At 44.6% G+C, this 20099-nt stretch overlaps 1 protein-coding gene across 1 annotated transcript; it reads right to left on the bottom strand.

Moving 5' to 3' along the window:
* Positions 1-15594: 15594 nt before the first annotated feature.
* On the bottom strand, positions 15595-16109 carry LOC112883963 (protein STIG1-like). Its single transcript, XM_025949240.1, has one exon. It carries the CDS (start codon positions 16026-16028, stop codon positions 15639-15641), a length of 390 nt encoding a protein of 129 aa, XP_025805025.1. The 5' UTR covers positions 16029-16109; the 3' UTR covers positions 15595-15638.
* Positions 16110-20099: the final 3990 nt, after the last annotated feature.

The raw sequence follows: 20099 nt of genomic DNA, 5'->3' as shown, positions 1-20099 counted from the left end.
TGGAGCATTCGGTCTTGAGCCAGTCTGCTGAGGAACAGGGGAACGTGTGATGCCCTGGTATTGTGGGGGCCCGATAACCCAACGCCCTTGTTGAGGGGCCTTCTGAGGAGCTTTAGAAGTAGCATTCTGCACCAAACGATACATCTATGGTGGAGCACTAGAGGGTCCAGCTGGTGGCTTCCTCTTCTTTTCAGCTCGGTGAGTCATGATCAATCTTCCTAAGTGATGGCCAAGTTAACTAGCTCACTATAAGTGACTACCTTGATAGGGTTCAAGCGGTCCTTGAGCTTGGTACTAAGGCCTCTGCGGAAGCTATCAAGCTTCTTAGCATCGGTGTCAACGTGATAGCCCGCGTACTGACAAAGGTTATTGAAAGGCTGGGTATACTGGAGTACGATGCGGGTACCCTGAGCGAGAGCCAGGAATTCATTCAATTTCCTTTCCATGAGCCCTTCTGGAATGTGATGGGCTCTAAAGTCATTCTTGAATTCATCCCAAGTGACAACATGATCGGCTAAGTGCATGGCGAAATAGTTGTCCCACCAAAGGCACGTGGTACTGTCGGTATTTTACTACCAAGCCCACCGAGGGATACCCATGATGTGGTGAGTTCTAGGTGAGGTGTCACCGAGATCAGGAACTCGAAGGTGCAAGGAACATAAAGTTTAGACAAGTTCGGGCCACCGAGAGCGTAATACCCTACGCCCTGTGTGGTGGTTTGTATTGCCTTAGGTGTTAATCTAGTTGATCTGGTTGGAGGGGGTCTCTGCCCGCCCTTATATAGTTTGGGGGACAGGGTTACATGGAAATCCTAGCCGGATATGAGCTCAGGAGTCCTACTCGAGTACTTTTTGGGTAGTTTTCTTCTATTCCAACTAGTTCTACTGCGATATGAGTAATTCTACTGTGATACAAGTAGTTACAATTGGTGTAGTAGTTCTACTACCACACACCGCGACCTTAGCATTTTTGCTAAACTGACAGAGCCTCAATCATCAACAGGAATATCGTAACATAGCCCCGTCCGTTGACCTTATGAGTCCAACATAAGTAAAACAAGCAACTCCTATAACTCGTAAGTGACAAGAAACCACTTGACTTTTACCGGAGTCCTATTAGCATGACAATCTAGTGACCGACACAGACTAGTGTTCATATCATAGGTACCTAGGATCATGCAACTAGGGTTTCTTTAAGATTTTGAGACTTCTATTGAGCACGGTCTAGATGTCAAAGACAAAATCCAAGAGAAACTCAAGAAAATTAGTCGAAATCCATAATACAAGAAAATTGGCTGAGGACAAAATAGGATACATACCTTTGTGTAGTTATATATCTATCGATGCATATCCAGCATGGTATTCACCCGGTTGACGCCCAACAGTGGATCATTGATCAAATTGGTGGTGAAGACGTGACCTGGCTTTAACTATAGTATTGGGCCTTCAGAAGTGCCCACAGCACTTGTATCTTTCGAGTCCTGCTGTTGCGGGTTACTCGTCGCCCTACTTACACGAGTCAACCTCACCATAGGACGAGAGGTACCGGTACGGTGGGTGAGGACAACCTCGTCGGCACCACCGCGTCATGCTCAAATGCTGGCTCCACCACCTCGGGCTCCTTTTCTATGTTCCCTTCTGTACCCGCCACACCCTCCTAGGCTTCAGTGGTGGCGGGTGTAGGGGTCATCATGGTCACCACCAGTGTGACTTCCACATCAGCGGCCGATGGTTCCGCGTGTAATGCTGCATGACTCAATGATTTCAACAGCTTGGGGGCTGAAGTAGTCGCGGTGGTGCCAGACTGCTTTGAGCCCACAGCAGAAGATTTCCTACGTTAAGCAGCGCAACTATTTAGTATGGGTTTTACATCTATGGACCTACAAAAACATTACTCGAAGAGGATTCGGGTACTTACACTGTGGATTTCTTGAAGGTAACTTTTTTTTGGCACCGTGAGTGCTTTGCACATTGGAGGAGTACCTCTAGTACTCAAAGGCGGCAGGTTGCCGGTCGCGAGCGAGCTCTGAATGTTCCGACGCGGTTTCTTGTATCATCGATTGCAGGTCAGCTGACTTTGAGGGCTCTGTGCGCCCCAAATCAGCAGCATCCTCGGCTACTTCTTCATCATCCCCTGGCCTCGGGTGATCAAGGTTTTTAGCAAAAGAGCTAAAAGAGAAAGGGATGAGTACTCAGACAAAACCAAACTCGAACTATGACTACAAGCAGTGAGGCATACCTGAACTTGGCGGATGCAGGGGCCGTGAGACGAACTCGCGCATCGCTCCTTGGCTTCCACGAGGGGCTCGAGGATGACATGCGCCCCTTGGACCCTGAGGGCGAGTCCTCAACGTCCTTGGCAGTAGCCTTCCCCTTCCCCTTACCCTTGCCCTAGCTTTTGTCATGGAGTCGCTCGGCGAGAGGTGTCTCATCATCGCCGGATGAGCTCCAGATTTCTTCTTCTTCAGCCCCTTCATCGCTGGGGGCTGGTCGACTATGTTTTGCTGCCTGAGGCTGCAAATCTTTCTGCAATGCTGGTTGTACAATCTCGATGAGCTCAGGCAGCGGAGCTGGACTTCAGTAAAGATTTACATCAGCCTACAAAGAGATCAAAGTTCATCAGAGTTAGTACAAGGGGAGCATTAAAAGTACTCGGAGTACACAAGGCATACATCTTACTTATACCTGTTTTGGTGGTATTCCAACGCAGAAGAGCTTTGGAACGTATGGTACAGTGTGCATGTCCATCAGCACACGCTATACTCGCTTCAAGGCTTCCTCCGCCGGCAACTTCTCTGCAGATAGGCATCATGGATCTTCAGTACCAAGTTACTCGAAACCAAATCGATGCCTCTTCTACAGAGGCTGAATCCACCTTTGGATGAATGATAACATCACTAAGGCGCCAATGCCTCCCATCTCCTTCAAAGTCTTGATGATACCGATCAGCTTCTTCAATTGATCCATTTCAGCCGCGATAGGATTCCAATTCCATTCAGGCTGAGCTTGTGGCACTCCTTCACTCCTCTCTGACAGCATTGGCTTGTGATTTCCAATATAGAACCATCAATCTTTCCAGCCTAACAAACTACTTGGGAACCTGTACTCGATGTCGTTCTGGTCCATCTTCTAATTCAGTTGAAAACCGGCTCCTCCGACTACACTGATTATTTTCGCTGGGCTGAGGCTTTACCCGGAAGAGGTAGCGGAAGAGAGCAAAATGAGGTTCAATTCCAATGAATGCCTCGTAGAGGTGGACAAAGACGGCAACATGGGTGATGGAGTTGGGATTGAGGTGATGGAGCTGGAGACCATAGAAATATAGGAGGCCGCGAAAGAAGTTGGAGGCGGGGAGGGCCAATCCCCTTTCAACAAAATGTTGGAAAAGAACAATTGCATCTGTGTTTTTGTGAGGAAAAGACTCATGGAAGGAGGGACACCACTTTACCATGTCCTTATCTTGGAGAAGACCCTCACTGGCCAAATGCTACAAATCGGAGTTGGAGCACTTACTTTTGGTCCAGGTCGATTATGCAACCTTGGGTTCCTTTTCTTCCCTTTTACACTTCTCACCATGGCCGGCGGACTTCTTGTTACCCATTGTCCTCATCATGAGACACTTCACTCGCATGCGCTCGGGGGCTTGGAGAGAGGATGTGGAAACACGTGGTGGATGGGAAAGATGGTGGCGAGTACAACTCAAGTGGGAGGAGAAAGAGGCTATGGCACAGATCCAAAAATGGCGGCGGTGCTAGGGTCCTTGGGGAACAGATCTAAAGTGGAAGGCGAAAGGCTAAGTAAGCAAGTGAGTGAAAAGGTAGAAAAAACCTAAGTCACCGCGGGGTTAAATAACTAGTGGGTGCTACAGTGGAATCGCACGAGTCGCCTGATTTGAGGGGCATCTAGGGTAAGTCTCAGGGAGATCTATTTAATTGGCTACTTTTTTAGGGATTTGTTCCGAAAAAAGAGGCTTTTTAAATTTTGAACCTGAGATGTGTTCATTGCCATCAAATCTAGGGCAATCCATTACTTAAAAAACCAGCCATGTTCTTTTAGATCCTTTTATCAAAATTTGAATCTATGAATTTGGCCTCAAGGCTCAGGGGCTACAGGACATGTGTCATCTGCAAGATGTTTTTCAAATTTTTTGGAAGATAAAGAAGGAAGATTCAAGACTAATTTGATCCTCAGTCTGATTTTTCGATAAAACCTAAGGCTCTGGGGCTACTCCATATGAAATGCGATGAAACGCACCCCATAAAGAAGATTATTTCTGAAGACTTAAAGTTATTCAGGGCAAAGAGCACCTCATAGCCTCGAAGCAGCCTAAATGTATTCGGGAAGACATATTTCAGATGAAGTTCTGAGAAACTTGAAGATGACTCCAGAAGTACTCGGAAGCCTACATTACTCGGTTATAAAGAGCTCGGAGGCTCGTCAGATCCGGGATCATGGGACTGCTTACGTGGCATAGATAATTATAGGATAAGAGATATGCATGTCCCATACCTTAGACCTAATGTAATGTACTCGGATACGAGTAGGACTAGTTGGTACAGAAGAAAACTACTCGATACAGCCGGAGTAGGATTCCTAAGCTCGTATCAAACTAGGATACCTGTAACCCTATAATCCTATCCCCCCAGAGTATATAAGGGCGAGCAAGGACCCCCTCCAAGGCATAACCAATCCAATAAAATACAAACCATCATACAGGACGTAGGGTATTAAGCATATCACAGCCCGAACCTATCTAAATCTCATGTTTCTTGCACCTTCGGGTTCCTGATCTCGGTGACACCCTACCTACAAACCACCACCTCGGGGCATCCCTCGGTAGGCTTGGCAGTACAACACCAACAATAAGGCCAAGCTGATCTCTGCAAAATTCAAAAACTTAAGAAGAGTACTAAGGGTCTGGCTGTCCTTACTTTCTAGTCTAAAATGCAACATTGAAAAGGTTAAGCTAACCCTCTGGCTCTTCAATCTGCTGGAGGCCTTCAGGGATCTCACTCTGGTGGAATGGAAGTTTAAGCAAATCCTATAGAGTAAGAGCTACTCAGTCTCCTAAGGCAGCAAAAGATTTATTGGAAGCAAAGAGGAACAATTAAATGTGTAAAATTTGGTGATGAAGGAATTAAGTTTTTCCATGCAAATGCCACTATCAGAAGCAGAAACAATCATATTACTGTTCTGCAAGATAATGCTGGTCAGAAAAAATTTATCCACAGTGACAAAGCTTCTATCCTTTGGGAGACTTTGAAAGAAAGATTGAATATTTCTGAGTTTCAAGGAATGTTGTTAAACTTAAATGATTGGCCCCAATGCCAGTCTAGATTACCTGGAGGAGCCCTTCACATAGGAAGAAATTAACCAACTATTAAAAAATCTCCCAACAAATAAATCACCAAATCCTAATAGTTTTAACACAGAGCCTGGCCCATAGTAAGATTTGATTTCTATGAGCTTTGCAAAGAATTTCAGGAAGGAGAAATTTGTCTGCAAAGTATAAATGGTTCATACATCATGCTGATCCCAAAAGGGGATGGTGCCACCAGAGCATCTGATTTCAGGCCCATTTCCCTCCTCAACTGTTCTATGAAAATTATCACCAAGCTCCTAGCCAATGGACTATAATAGATAATTCAGGGGTTAATTCACAAAAACCGTTATGGCTTCATTCATTCTAGACCAACACAAGTTAGCCAAGCCTGGGCATTTCAATACCTACATCTGTGTCAGCAATCAAAAAAAGAGATCATTATTCTAAACTTAGATTTAGAAAAGTCCTTTGAGAAAATTGGGCATCAAGCTATGTTAAAAATTATGGAGCACAAGGGCTTTGGTAACACTTGGCTGCAATGGATAGAGAATATCTTTTCATCAGGTACCTCCTCGGTCCTTCTAAATGGAGTGCCTGGAAAAACCTTTCACTTCAGAAGGGGTGTTAGACACAGAGATCCTCTATTTTCCCTTCTTTTTGTTCTATTTTCCCTCCTTTTTGTTCTAGCAGCAGACTTGCTTCAATCAACTCTAAACAAGGTCAAAGATCAAGGCCTCCTTTCCCTTCCTATTCCACTAATTCGCTCTCAGGATTTCCCAATCTTACAATATGCATGATGACACTTCAATTGTCATGGAAGGAAAAGCCAACCAGCTTGCCTCACCCAAAGCCATTCTTAGCCAGTTCTCTCTATCCACTGGCTTGAATGTAAATTTTCTAAATCAATGATGGTCCCTATCAACTTGGAACCTGCTACTCTCCAGGCTCTAGCTCAGTCGTTTGGATGCTTTTTAGGCTCTTTGCCTTTTACTTATCTTCCATTCAGTTTGTCAAACCCAAAGTTGAGGATTTCTGGCCTTTAGTCTCCAGATGTGAAAGAACATTGGCTACCACCTCAACCTTTCTCTCCCAAGCTAGCAGATTACAGCTCACCAACTCAGTGTTCTCAGCCCTGCCCAACTTCTATATGTGGACCTTCAGACTTCACAAAACTGTGATCAAGAAAATTGACAAATTTAGGAAACATTGTCTTTGGAGAGGTTCAGATGTTAATGCTAAAACACCACCAAAGGCTCAGTGGTAAATGGTCTGCCTGCCCAAGACAGAAGGAGGTTTAGGGGTTTTTAAATTTGGCAACTCAAAACGAAGCTCTTTTACTCAAGAATCTACACAAGTTTTTCAATAGACTGGACATTCCCTAGGTCCATCTAATTTGGGAGAAGCATTATAGAAATGATAAACTACCCAGTCACAATAGAAAAGGGTCTTTCTGGTGGAGAGATAATCTTAAACTCCTAGACCACTTCAAAGGTATTGATTCTGTATCACTAAGAGATGGCAAAACCTGTTTATTCTAGTTGGACCTTTGGGAGGGACAAGTGTGTTCCAAGCTTATTTTGAACTCTTCTCCTTTGCCAAGAATAAAAATATTACCATTCACAAAACCTTGAGCACTCCTTCCATTAAGGAGCTTTTCCACCTCCCTTTATCTTCAGAGGCCTTTTCACAGCTGTTGACCTTGTGTGATAAACTAGACTCCCTAAATCTTTGCTCTGATCTAGATTTCTGGACATATATCTGGGGCTCACCAATGTTCTCATCTTCCAAAGCTTACAAGCAGATAACTGGTCATGCTTTTGTGCCTCCACCATTCAAATGGCTATGGAAAAATTCTTGTCAGCATGGGTACAAGGTTTTCTTTTAGCTCATTCTAAAAGATAGACTTAGCACCAGAGAGCTCCTAAAAACAAAGGGCATGGCTCTTCAATGCTATAACTGTGTCCTCTGCAAACCAAGCTAATGAGGAAACACTTGAGCATCTTTTTTTGAGTTGTCCTTCTGCCACACTCTAGCAATCGATTGGTCTTCTCATACCACAAGATGCAAGCCTCCCGACTGTGGTATCCTGTTTTAGAAGGCAATTCAACAAACCATTTTTCATGGAAGTAATTATTTTAGAGTGTTGGGGAATTTGGATGATCCGTAATGACTTCTTCTTCAGAAATTTGCAACCATCTATATCAGCATGCCACTTCACGTTCAAGAAAGAATTTGCCCTGGTTCAACTATGGGCAAAGAATGCTCTCACAGATTTCATGAAACAATGGATAGACAGCCTTTGTAATCTGTTTGAACATGTTTGAACAGATTTACTGTTTGAACATCTTAAATACACTGTTTCAATATTTTTAATACTATTTCGAATTTTACCAGTTAAATCAATAATAGACTTGATGAATCAGTAATGGGAAAAAACTTGATGGGCTGATCGTTGGGCTTCACTTGTCCACAAAATACGAGTACAGGACCTGTAGATATGAAAACTACGACCTTCCACCACATTTGTCAGAATTATAAGAAACCATCCTGAAATTCTTTCATTAGAGCAGTTGACTTGGTGTTAGTAACATCTTTGAGTAGGATCTAAAAGAGAACTTTATGCTTAAGTTGGCGGGAACCTTCCAGAGCCAACCATGTATGGAATTCTGAACTTCACCGCCAGTCCTTTTGCGAGCACCCAACCTAAAATATACATGGAAGTGATGCAGAGGCCAAATGGGTTTTTTCCCACACCATGCATGGCTATGCCTTGACACGTTGTATCTGTTGGACATACAGTTAAGCAATAATATTTCCACGTTATGCTGTGGTTAGAGGTTGACTCTAAGAAGACGTACGAAGGAGACGTCTTTTACCAACTAATTAAGAAAAGCAACCACACCCCTTCCTAAGAAAAATTCACTGATTAACTATATTGTTGTGCATATAATGTTCATGAAATCAAATTAAACCCTGATGTTCATGGCTCGCCAATCGCCATTAATTCTCATCTACTCAGTCCTGATGGAGCGAGTGCCGCCATACCGCGTGACTATCGCATCTGATGGTCAACATAACGCACCTTAGAAAAATTGCAGTCGCTGATCATGAATGTAAAGATATATAAAGATATGTAAGGTATCTATTTGCTGACATATAAGATGCCCACTGGGCCTTCTGACAATATACCCCACAGCAACAATTTATCTGTCGAATTTGAGGAATAATAATAACAGTGTCGGTTACAATTGAATAATAATGTACTACAGCAAGAAACAACCTCAAACTTTGTTACAACTTCGTTCCGATGGCATCTCACAGCCAGTGTGTACATGGTAAGAGTGTTAAGAATTTGGATCGGCTAATGCGTTAATTAGATTAGGATATGCTCTGTTTAATGGCTTAATCAAGAGATAGAGATGATTAGAGGGACAGAGAGAGGAGGGAATATCACGGAGTATACCTTCGTGGCCTAAGCCGGGAGCTGACGCAGAGGTGGCCGCCATGGTGGTGTAGTGCGGGGCTCGGGGTGGACCGGCCGTAGGCGTACGTGCTTGCAGTGCCGCGGGCGATGGCCGGAGGCGTTGGCGCAGGGGCGTCGACGGTGATGCCGGAGGCGCTTCCCGCCGCTTACCGCGCTTGACTTAGATCGGTTAGGTCAACTGTGGGTGGGGCGGCGGCGGCGCGTCGAACCTCGTGATACGAGCCGCTGGCCCCCACCCCCCTTTTATATTGCGCGGCGCGACGGGGGGCCCACCAGCTAGATCGTGCTGGTACGCCCCCGATCAGGGCGCGTGAGAGGGAAGGCCCTCTCGGATCCGTTGGGATCCGAGGGGTTGTAGGAGATCAAACCAACAGTCTCCCCCTTGATCTCACTCTGTGTTTTTCTTTCCTTTACTTTTCTCGCTTCTTCATGGATTTGTACATAGAGCATGCTTTATCGTCACGGTCAATCGCCGATAGATTCAACAGCTACAATATACTCCTCTATTCAGAAAACGATTCTTTAACCTTTTTGGGCCCTTGTAGTCCGAAGATCACAGGCTATCCCTTAGCCCCATGCCAGCTACGTGTTCCTTGAACACGTTGGGTGGTAAGCCTTTCGTTAGCGGATCCGCAAGCATTTTCACTGTGCTTATGTGTTCAAGATTTATTATCTGATCTCGGACTTTATCTTTCACAACATAGTACTTTATGTCTATGTGTTTGGCAGCACCACTTGTCTTGTTGTTGTGAGCGTACATTACTGCGGGCTCGTTATCGCAGTACAACTGTAATGGTTTAGATATATTATCAACCATTCTCAGACCGGGTACGAATTTCTTTAGCCAGTTCACCTGTCCTGTAGCCTCATAACACGCAACAAACTCGGCATACATTGTGGACGATGTAGTGACGGTTTGTTTGCAACTTTTCCACGATATTGCTCCCCCGGCTAGGGTGAATACATATCCTGACGTGGATTTTCTGTCATCTCCTGCGTAATCGGAATCTGAGTATCCTACGATACGCAGAGATTCTGTTCTCCTGTACGTTAACATGAGGCCTTTTGTTCCTTGCAAATAGCGCAGAACTTTCTTTACCAATTTCCAGTGTTCTGGTCCTGGATTACTTTGGAATCTGCCAAGCAACCCGGTAACATAAGCTATGTCAGGGCGTGTGCACACTTGTGCATACTGTAAGCTTCCCACAGCGGAAGCATATGGTACCATTTTCATTTGCTCAATCTCATATTGAGTCTTGGGGCATTGAAATTCCCCATATCTGTCGCCCTTGACTATAGGTGCAGGTGAGGCACTGCATTTGTGCATATTAAATTTCTTCAGGACCTTTTCTATATATGTCTTTTGAGACAGTCCTAATACCCCTTTTAATCTGTCTCGATGAATCTCGATTCCTAGAACAAATCTTGCTTCACCGAGGTCTTTCATCTCGAAATGCGAGGATAAAAACTTTTTCGTCTCTAGTAGCAGATTGACATCGCTACTTGCCAGTAGAATATCATCCACGTACAAGATTAGAAAGATGTACTTTCCATTCTTGAACTTTGCGTAAACGCAATTATCCTCGACATTTTCTTTAAACCCGAATTCTTTTATTGTCTTATCAAACTTCAAGTACCACTGTCTTGAAGCTTGCTTTAGCCCATAAATCGATTTTCTTAGACGGCATCCCAATTTTTCTTTGCCTTCCACGACAAAACCTTTCGGCTGTGCCATGTAGACGGTTTCATCTAGGTCCCCGTTAAGGAATGCTGTCTTCACATCCATCTGATGTAATTCTAGATCGTAATGAGCTACGAGAGCCATTACGATTCTGAAGGAATCTTTACAAGAGACTGGGGAAAAAGTCTCGTTGTAATCAATTCCTTCTCTTTGTGTGTATCCTTTTGCCACGAGTCGTGCTTTAAATTTATCTATATTCCCTTGGGAGTCATATTTGGTTTTGTAGACCCATTTGCAGCCTACTGTTTTGGCTCCTTTAGGAATTTCCTCTAGGTCCCACACTTTGTTGGTACTCATCGATTTTATTTCGTCTTCCATAGCGTCAAGCCATTTCGACGAATGTTCACTTTTCATGGCTTCTTCAAATGAAGTGGGATCATCCTCCATTTGGGTCTCTTCGCTATTATAGACTTCATAGTCATTGGAAATAGCGCGCTTCCTTATTCTTTGAGGTCTCCCGTGAGCCTGAGCCTGCGGTGCCTCATCTATTTGGGGCTGCTGGGGCTCCTCTTCTTGTGCGGCAACTGGCTCGACAGGAGCCTGAGGAATGGGTTCCTCTTCCTCATTCATCGTCACCACAGGAGGAGTCATTACAGGTATCGGCATCGCAGTGACTTGCACTGGCGGTGCAGATACAACGGGCAGCGAGAAAAAAGATTCCTGAATCACGGGATTGGGTGTATACGCCCTCTTCTCCTCAAGATCAATTTTTCTTGCTGTGCCGCTCCCCCGGATCATTTGATCCTCAAGAAAAACTGCATGCCTCGTTTCTACGAATTTCGTCGATCTGTCTGGGCAGTAGAAACGAAAACCCTTTGACCTTTCTGGATAGCCAATAAAATGGCAAGATACCGTTCTTGAATCTAGTTTTGCAATAGTCGGGTTAAACACTTTTGCCTCAGCAGGACTCCCCCACACCCTCAGGTGATTTAGTGAGGGTACTCTTCCTGTCCACATTTCATACGGCGTTTTCGGCACCGATTTACTTGGAACTCTGTTGAGAATGTGAATGGCGGTTTTTAGTGCCTCCATCCATAAACTCACTGGCAACGTAGAGTAACTGATCATGCTTCGCACCATATCCATTAGGGTGCGATTGCGTCTTTCAGCCACTCCGTTCTGCTGAGGCTCGCCCGGCATCGAGTACTGGGCTACTATGCCTTGCTCCATCAGGAACTTCGCAAAAGGTCCTGGAACTTGGCCATATTGGGTATGTCGACCGTAATATTCCCCTCCACGATCGGATCTTACGATTTTAATCTTTAAATCGTGTTGATTTTCTACTTCGGCCTTGAATATTTTAAATTTATCCAAAGCCTCCGATCTTTCTTTAATTGGATAAATGTATCCATAACGGGAATAATCGTCTGTGAATGTTATGAACGAGTCATAACCATCCACACTCTTTACATTAAACGGACCACAGATGTCTGTGTGAATTATTTCTAATACACCTGTGCTCCTCTTAGCATTTTTCTTTATTTTCTTAACGAATTTGCCTTTTATGCATTCAATGCATTGTTCTAAGTCAGAGAACTCTAATGGAGGAAGAATTTCGTTTTTAATTAATCTTTCTATTCTCCCCCTCGAAATATGGCCTAAACGACAGTGCCATAATTTCGACGACGTATCGTGAGTTCTCTTACGTTTTCTATTCGCGAGTGTAGGCGAGGATACATTCGCACTGTTATCGCATACGGAATTAACGCTTTCGCGTAACGATATCAAATAAAGATCATTCTTTCTAAATGCAGTGGAAATTACTGTATCATTACATTCGATCAAACATTTCCCATCTCCAAATAGACAAGAATAACCATCTGTATCCAGGCGAGACACACTAATCAAGTTTCTGTGTAAAGAAGGAACAAATAAAACATCTCTAAGTACGATAATGAAGCCAGTGTCGAGTTCCAAATGAACGTCTCCTACTGCTTCTACGTCTGCCTGACCTCCATTCGCCACTCTAACTTGCTTTTCGCTTCTTTGAGTGGTTCTCGTCGAACGGAATCCCTGTAAAGAATTTGCAACATGAACAGTTGCTCCTGAGTCAATCCACCAAGTAGATTTTGAATATTCTATATACAAGGATTCATTTACGAATGAAATAACGTTCTCACCTCTTTTCTCCATGATCATCTTTAAGTATTTGTGACAGTTCTTCTTGTAGTGACCCCTTTCTTTGCAGTAGAGACACTGATCTTTATCTACGAGCGCCTGTCCCTGCTGCGGTCTGTGTTGTTGAGAGTTTTTACCTTTAGAGGAGTTTGAAGAAGAAGATGAAAAATTGCCTTTAAAGTTGGCATGCTTCTTCTTGTTCACATAGTTTAAGGATCCTCCAGTGGTGGACCTGATCCTTTCCTCCTCCTGAACGCACATCGCAATGGTCTTTTCTATGTCCCAAGTTTGTGGTTGGGTGTTGTAATTGACAACAAAAGTGTCAAACTCTTTTGGTAACGAAGCAAAGACCAGATGGACAATGTGATCCTCCTTGAAGGCAAGGTCCAACGACTTTAGCTTGTTATTCAGGTTGACCATGCGATGAATGTGTTCTCTAATGCCACCGCCAGTGTATCTCTCTGAAACCAGTTGTTTGATCAACTGGGTTGCATAAGTCTTTGAAGAACCAGTGTACTGGTTCTTTAATTTTTCAAGATACTCTACGACGGTGGCACAATCTGGGATTGAGCCCATGATTGCGGGCTCAATCGTGTTCTTTACCACTGCCAAACATTTCTTGTTGGCAGGGAACCATTTTGCATACAGCCTCTCATATTCTGCTCTTACTTTCTTAAAAGCAAGCTCTGTTTGCTTCCAAGAAGCATCTGTGTCTGTGTCCTCCCTTTCAGGAAGCACAGGCTCTGTAGGAGTCGGTGTAGCTAGGACCCAATCTAATTCACCCATGATGAAATAGAGTTCCAGCTTTCTGTACCATTCATTGTAATTATCTCCCTTTAATATCGGAATATCGTTGATGGAAAACATCATTGATACTCCTCCTGAAAAATATCCATGAGTGGTGAAAACATTAAATTAAAATCAAATAAAATTTATTGCATATGTAAAATACGACGTTGGTCATAAAATGAAATATGCAATAACCTTGTGTATTAAAACTAAAACACCGTTGGGCAGAATTAGAATTAATACAGAAAAATTATCTATTAAAATTAAGGCATAATATCTTTTTGTATTAAGTCTAGAATACCGTTGGGCATAAATAGAAATAATACATGAAAATATCTATGAAAAGTAATTCAATAATAATTGCAATATTATCACTCGTTAACGTTGGTCAAAAGATAATAATATTACAATTCAGAAAAATATCTATTTGCCTCGAAGAATTTAAATTATTCCGTTGGTTCAAATTTAAATTTCAAGGCAATTAAACAAAAAACATATAAAATATTAAATCTTTGCAGCGGAAAACTGTAATTCTATCAAAATGTATCGAAATATATCTTTTATAAACAGTGCATCAAAGTTCATTCAAGTTTGAATTTGAAATGTATCAAATTCAATCAAACTCTATTGGAAAAAATGATTCTGGAAAAAGAAAATACGCACTGTTTTTCCTTTTGCAAACAGCACAGCCAGCCCAAAACGCTCGCGCGCGGCCCAGCTGGAGAACCGGGCTCATCGCGCGCGCGCGCATACGCGCGCGGCCTGCTAAGGCCCGGCCCAGTCCCCTCGCGCACCCCCCCGCGCACGGCTCCGCGTGCGCGCGCGGCTCGGGGCCGAGCCAACCTGGGCCCGGGCCGCCATTTCGCTCGCCCGCATGGGCCAAAAGCAGCCCAACCGAGCGCTGCTCGATCGCGACCGCACGATGAAGATCGACGGCTGCGCGCGGTTCTCGGCCGATCAAAAACCCCCTTCGCCGCTCGCTCCCCAAACCCTAGCCTCATTCTGTTCTTTCCCCGACGCCTTCTTCTCCTCCACGCGAGCGCGCGAGTGAGCGGCCGTCGGTGACCGGCGGCGACCGGCGGGCGGCGGCTGCCGCGGTGGCGGCGCCACCGTGAGGCGCCTCGCCGGCGCGCGCGTTCACCGAAAGGTGAACGGGCCGCCGTCGAGGTGTCTCTCTGTGGTGCCCTAGCCCGGGCCGAAGCTCGGGTCGGGCTCGGTTCCGGCGTGACGGCGCCGGATCTGGCCGGGGAGGCGGGCTCACCGGCGGTGAGCCAACTGAGGGTAAGTATCTTCGCCCCGGTTGGCCTCTTTTCTTCTTTTTCTTTTGCATCTAGGGTTAGGGTTTCACGGGTTGCACTGGGATGTTTCCGGGGATCTTTTCTAGGGTTCTTTTCTATTCACTTTCCAATTCTAATCAACGCAAAATAGCTAGAGGCGACTGATACCATTGTTAAGAATTTGGATCGGCTAATGCGTTAATTAGATTAGGATATGCTCTGTTTAATGGCTTAATCAAGAGATAGAGATGATTAGAGGGACAGAGAGAGGAGGGAATATCACGGAGTATACCTTCGTGGCCTAAGCCGGGAGCTGACGCAGAGGTGGCCGCCATGGTGGTGTAGTGCGGGGCTCGGGGTGGACCGGCCGTAGGCGTACGTGCTTGCAGTGCCGCGGGCGATGGCCGGAGGCGTTGGCGCAGGGGCGTCGACGGTGATGCCGGAGGCGCTTCCCGCCGCTTACCGCGCTTGACTTAGATCGGTTAGGTCAACTGTGGGTGGGGCGGCGGCGGCGCGTCGAACCTCGTGATACGAGCCGCTGGCCCCCACCCCCCTTTTATATTGCGCGGCGCGACGGGGGCCCACCAGCTAGATCGTGCTGGTACGCCCCCGATCAGGGCGCGTGAGAGGGAAGGCCCTCTCGGATCCGTTGGGATCCGAGGGGTTGTAGGAGATCAAACCAACAAAGAGAAGTTTAATTTGGGATCGAAATTTTTAGGACAAAATTCATCCTAAAAGTTCACGCATCAACCTCTCTTCTGATTCAAAATAGAACCTTTAGAGTACTTAACTCCAATCAACAAGTGTTTCCACTTTCTAGATTTCCATCAAGAATTAATATAGCTAGTCATCATTTGCAGCAAACAAGATCTTCACAAAGCTTTCATAATAAGATCTTGGTATATTATTAAGCGTAGTCACAGAAACCATAGTTACACTTGTTGCTGCATTGGTTCCCGCACCTGCCGCAGTTGTCCTTGTCGGAGTCCAGGTCGACGCAGCGCCCGCCGCAGCAAGTACCGCGGCGGCTCTTGCACACCTTGTTGCAGCCGCCGCAGTGGTACGGGCTGGAGACGGTGTCGACGCACTGGCCGCCGCAGCACGTCGCCCCTGGGCTCCCCGGCTCGAGGCAGACGGAGGCCGATTTCTTGGAGCACTCGTAGGAGGGCAGGGCGTTGGCCGCCAGGAACCGGCTCCTCCTGGCCGGAAGCCCCGCTTGGCCGACGGTGGCGACCGGCGGCACGATGACGACGGCGGCGAGCGCCATGATCAAAAGCACGGCGAAGCTTCTCATCATGACGCGATTGGTTTAATTAGCTGGCCTGCTGTTCCCGCTTTACTATTGGGAAAGAATCGAAGGGAGGGGATGGAGGAGCTGGCTAGCTTGGTTTGAGTGTAGAGCTCTTGTCTTGGGGGGAAGGAAAGCTTATATATGGGGGGGAGAGAGCCGAATGGCAGATGAAAGTCTGCAGCGTGCTGCAAGCATGCGCCGGTTGAGTACGTGAGTCCCGAAGCAAAGAGCATGTAACTAATAAAACCAATAAAAATAGGTGTAACGAGTAGCCGATGAAAGCGAAGCGTGTGCGTTGCGTGGAGTAGTATGGTTGCGCCAATAAGCACGGTCATACCGTCCCTCCAGCATTACGGTTAACGTGAAACCGAGATCAGTCTTCAGACGACGCCCACGTTGCCCTTTAAGATGCCTTTGCACGTTTGCTAGTACATTGTTCCCCTCCAGCATGCAGAGCTGACTTTCTATCGGACCAGCACCTACGAGGTAATATTGTCAAACATTTACCCCCATCAAATGCACATGTACTCATGGCTATCAAATGCACATATACTCATGGCTATGAACTCTTCTGCAAGGATAACTACCCATATGAAAAGCTACACTCGTTTGTAGAGCTTTAAATAAACAAAGTCGCCATAAATGTCTCGCTCACGATTGGCATGCCACACATCCAGTTTTTATCTATTTCTTGGTTCTCCTATTAAAGTTACCTCGGAGGTTTGAATACGAGATATCGCTCTTAGCCACCATTCGTTACACCTAATTATTTTCTTGATTTGATTAAATTTGTATTTAAATTTCAAAAGTAATATTTTTTAGAAACACATTAGACGCTCACAAACACACGCACACAACCCTACCTCTATAAGCACCTCGAGAGACTGAGTCGGCAACTCTCGAGATTGACGAAGTCACCACATGCGCGTCGCTGTCGATGAGCACATCTTATACCGCTAAAAGAATAGCGCCGGTTAAATTCTACACTAATCCAGAAAAATATGAGCATCCATGCCAAGTTGAGGATTCAAACCCGGGTGAACATGTTGGATCACAAAGGACCTTGCTAGTTGAGCTACCCTCAGTTCACTTCAAAAATAATATAATTAAATAACCATTGATCATCAGTTGCCAAACAGTTTTTTCCCCGCTAGTTCATACTTACAGTTGGATACATTAAGCACCCTAGAAAATACAGGTACTTTTACGGTGCTACTGTATACTACTGTCCATAGTACTTACTACGAAGTGGTAGTATTGTGCACCATAAAAGAGTTCGAAAATACACAGCACCTAAGATTTTTTTGCGAGGAACTTACTGCAACATTGAACGTTCACTTCGTGGCCAGCAAAGTAAGGTTTTCCTTTCCGGACCTGAAAAAAACGGTGACAAGATATTCTAGAATACCGCCCTCACATGGGTAGGCAAGATTTACGTTGACGTGAGATCCTGAACTCAAAAAAAGAACAGAGAACCAAGTGTAGGAACGCCGCCCAAAACCCCAAACACACACTAGCCAATAGCCCTGCGTGGAGCGCACTGGGACGTGCCTTCGTTTCTAAACACCGAAACAAAGGAGACGAGAATCAGACGACCATGGAATCATGCATTCTGCATGCACCTGCAAGTAGCAGCAGCCTCCACTGCACTTCTGTGTTCAGATTCGTCGTGCAAAACAATTCCACAGGCCGGATTCGTGCTCGCGTTGAACTGCGCACGAGCACATTGCAGCTCCCTGATCTCCCGCAGCAAATCAGGTCTCCTGATCTGTTCTTTAAATCGAAGTCAGCGTGTGTTTGGTGAACAAATGGTGTACCCACGGCCGAACAAACTCAAGACTACTTCCACAATGCATAAGCCGTGAGGGTCATCACAAGCTCTTTTTTGCCCAAGAATTCAACAAAATCCGCAATGTTGAAGTGACCAAAAAAATTTGGGACAAATTGAGAGAGGCTCATGAGGGGATCGATGAAGTTAGAGAAGGCAAGATGGACTTGTTGCAAGGAGAGTTGGAGCACTTTGTCATGCATGGTAAAGAAATCATGAGACAAATGTATCGGACATTAGATCCAATGGTCCTTGTATCAGACATTAGATCTCTTGAAAGCACGGAATGGGATGACCACAAAGTGACAAAGAAGTTGCTTAGGACTTTCATACCAAAGAACCTTACTCTTGCAACAATGATTAGAAGAGATCCAAAATTCAAGACCAAGACACCTAATCAATTTCTTGGTGAAATTCTCCATCAAGAAATGGCTGAGAAAGATAAGCCAAGTCACTTAGCCACAAGATCAACAAGAATGTCGCACTCAATGCTAGCTCAAGTGATAAGGTTAAATCAAGTCCTAAGGTCCTCAAGTCAAAGAAGGAAGATTCAAGTGATGAAGGTTCCACCGATAAAGAAATGGTCTTTGTCTTGAGAAACTTCAAGAAGTTCATGAAGAAGAAGTATTATAAGAAAGGTGGTGATGATAAGAAAAATGCATCACAAATAAGGTGCTATGAGTGCAAAGAAGTGGACCATTACATTATCGATTGCTCACAATTGAAGAACAAAGAAAAGGACGAGAAGAGGTACAAGGAGAAGAGCAAGGACTACAAGAAGGAATATCAAGATCATGCTCATGTTGGTCAAGAGTAGGAGTCTAGTCATGAAGACTCCGATAATGAAGGTATGGCAACTCTAGCCATACCCAAGAAAGCTCTTCAACAACATCTCCGATAATGAAGATGATGCTCCTTTTTATCTCATGGCAAGAGGGACTAAAGTACAAGAATCATCAACCTCTTCTTCCCAACCTTCCTCCACATCTAATAGTGCACAAAATGATTTGGAAGATGAGAAAGAACAACATAGAGCTTACATGATAAAAGAATTTGGAAAGAAAGGTTTTAAAGAAACTAAAAAGCTTATGGAGAAATTGGAGAAAAATAGGGAGTGCCTTGATAGGCAAGAGGATTTCCTCATCCTTGAGAAGGAGAGAAACCTTGACTTAGAGAAACCTCTTGCCAAAAAAGGTGAAGGTTGAAAAATTGGCTATTGACATTTCTCTAGCTAATGATTCAAATGAGAGGATGTAAAAGAAGAACACTTTGATAAATGAATCTCTAGCTTTCCTAAAGACTACTCATAGTGAATTTCAAGAAAGCTTCTCATGCTTAATGACCAAATACAATGGTCTTGAAGTTAGCTATAATGCTCTTTGGGAAAGCATCAAAACCAATTCCAAAGCAACTCTTAACTACAATGTCTCCACAAGTGAAGGTTGTTCCAAATGCTATAAAATTGACGTGCAAACTTGTGTTACTAACATGGCAAAGCTAGAGAAGTTGATCCAAGCAAAGGATACTCAAACTGAGAGAATGAACATGTTAGTAAAGAATGGATATGAAGGCAATGTCAAGCCCAAGACTAAGGTTAACTACATCAATGGAAGACATCCTAACAAAAGGGATGGGCTCGGACATTATAAGGGAGAAAAAGTAAATGATCGGAAGATGGTCAAAGGTAAGGAATGTGTCATGTTAACAAAAGGAGCAAATCTTGAGGACTTAATGAACATTGCACATGGCATGACCACCACAATTCCCTCCCAAGTCAAGAAAACTGTTGTGGCTCCCATTATGGCCAAGGTTGTCAAGCATGATCCATCACTGAGCTATACTACCGATTACATGGTGACAATGGACAGCAATGGTAAAATAGTGGTCAAGTATGTTGGAGCTTACACTAAGAAGGCCATTTATAGAAGTGTATGGGTTCCAAAAGTTTATCCATCTAACCCACAAGGGCCAAAATCTTTTTGGGTATCTAAATTCCAGGCTTCACTTGTTTTGTAAGGCTACTCCTCCGTTGGCACTGTATGGTGGCTTGATAGTGGATGCTCAAATCATATGACCGAGGAGAGGAACTTGTTCATATCTCTAGAGCTTCATGATGTACCTAAAGAAACTATTATCTTTGGAGATAGTTGCAAATGGCATGTGATTGGTTTGGGTAAAACTGCTATCTCTCATGATACTTCAATTACAAATGTTTATTTGGTTGAATCTTTGGATTACAATTTGTTGTC

Source organism: Panicum hallii, chromosome 3 (genome assembly GCF_002211085.1).
Source record: "Panicum hallii strain FIL2 chromosome 3, PHallii_v3.1, whole genome shotgun sequence".
NCBI classification, from domain to species: domain Eukaryota; kingdom Viridiplantae; phylum Streptophyta; class Magnoliopsida; order Poales; family Poaceae; genus Panicum; species Panicum hallii.
This window is presented reverse-complemented; position numbering and strand designations above follow the sequence as displayed.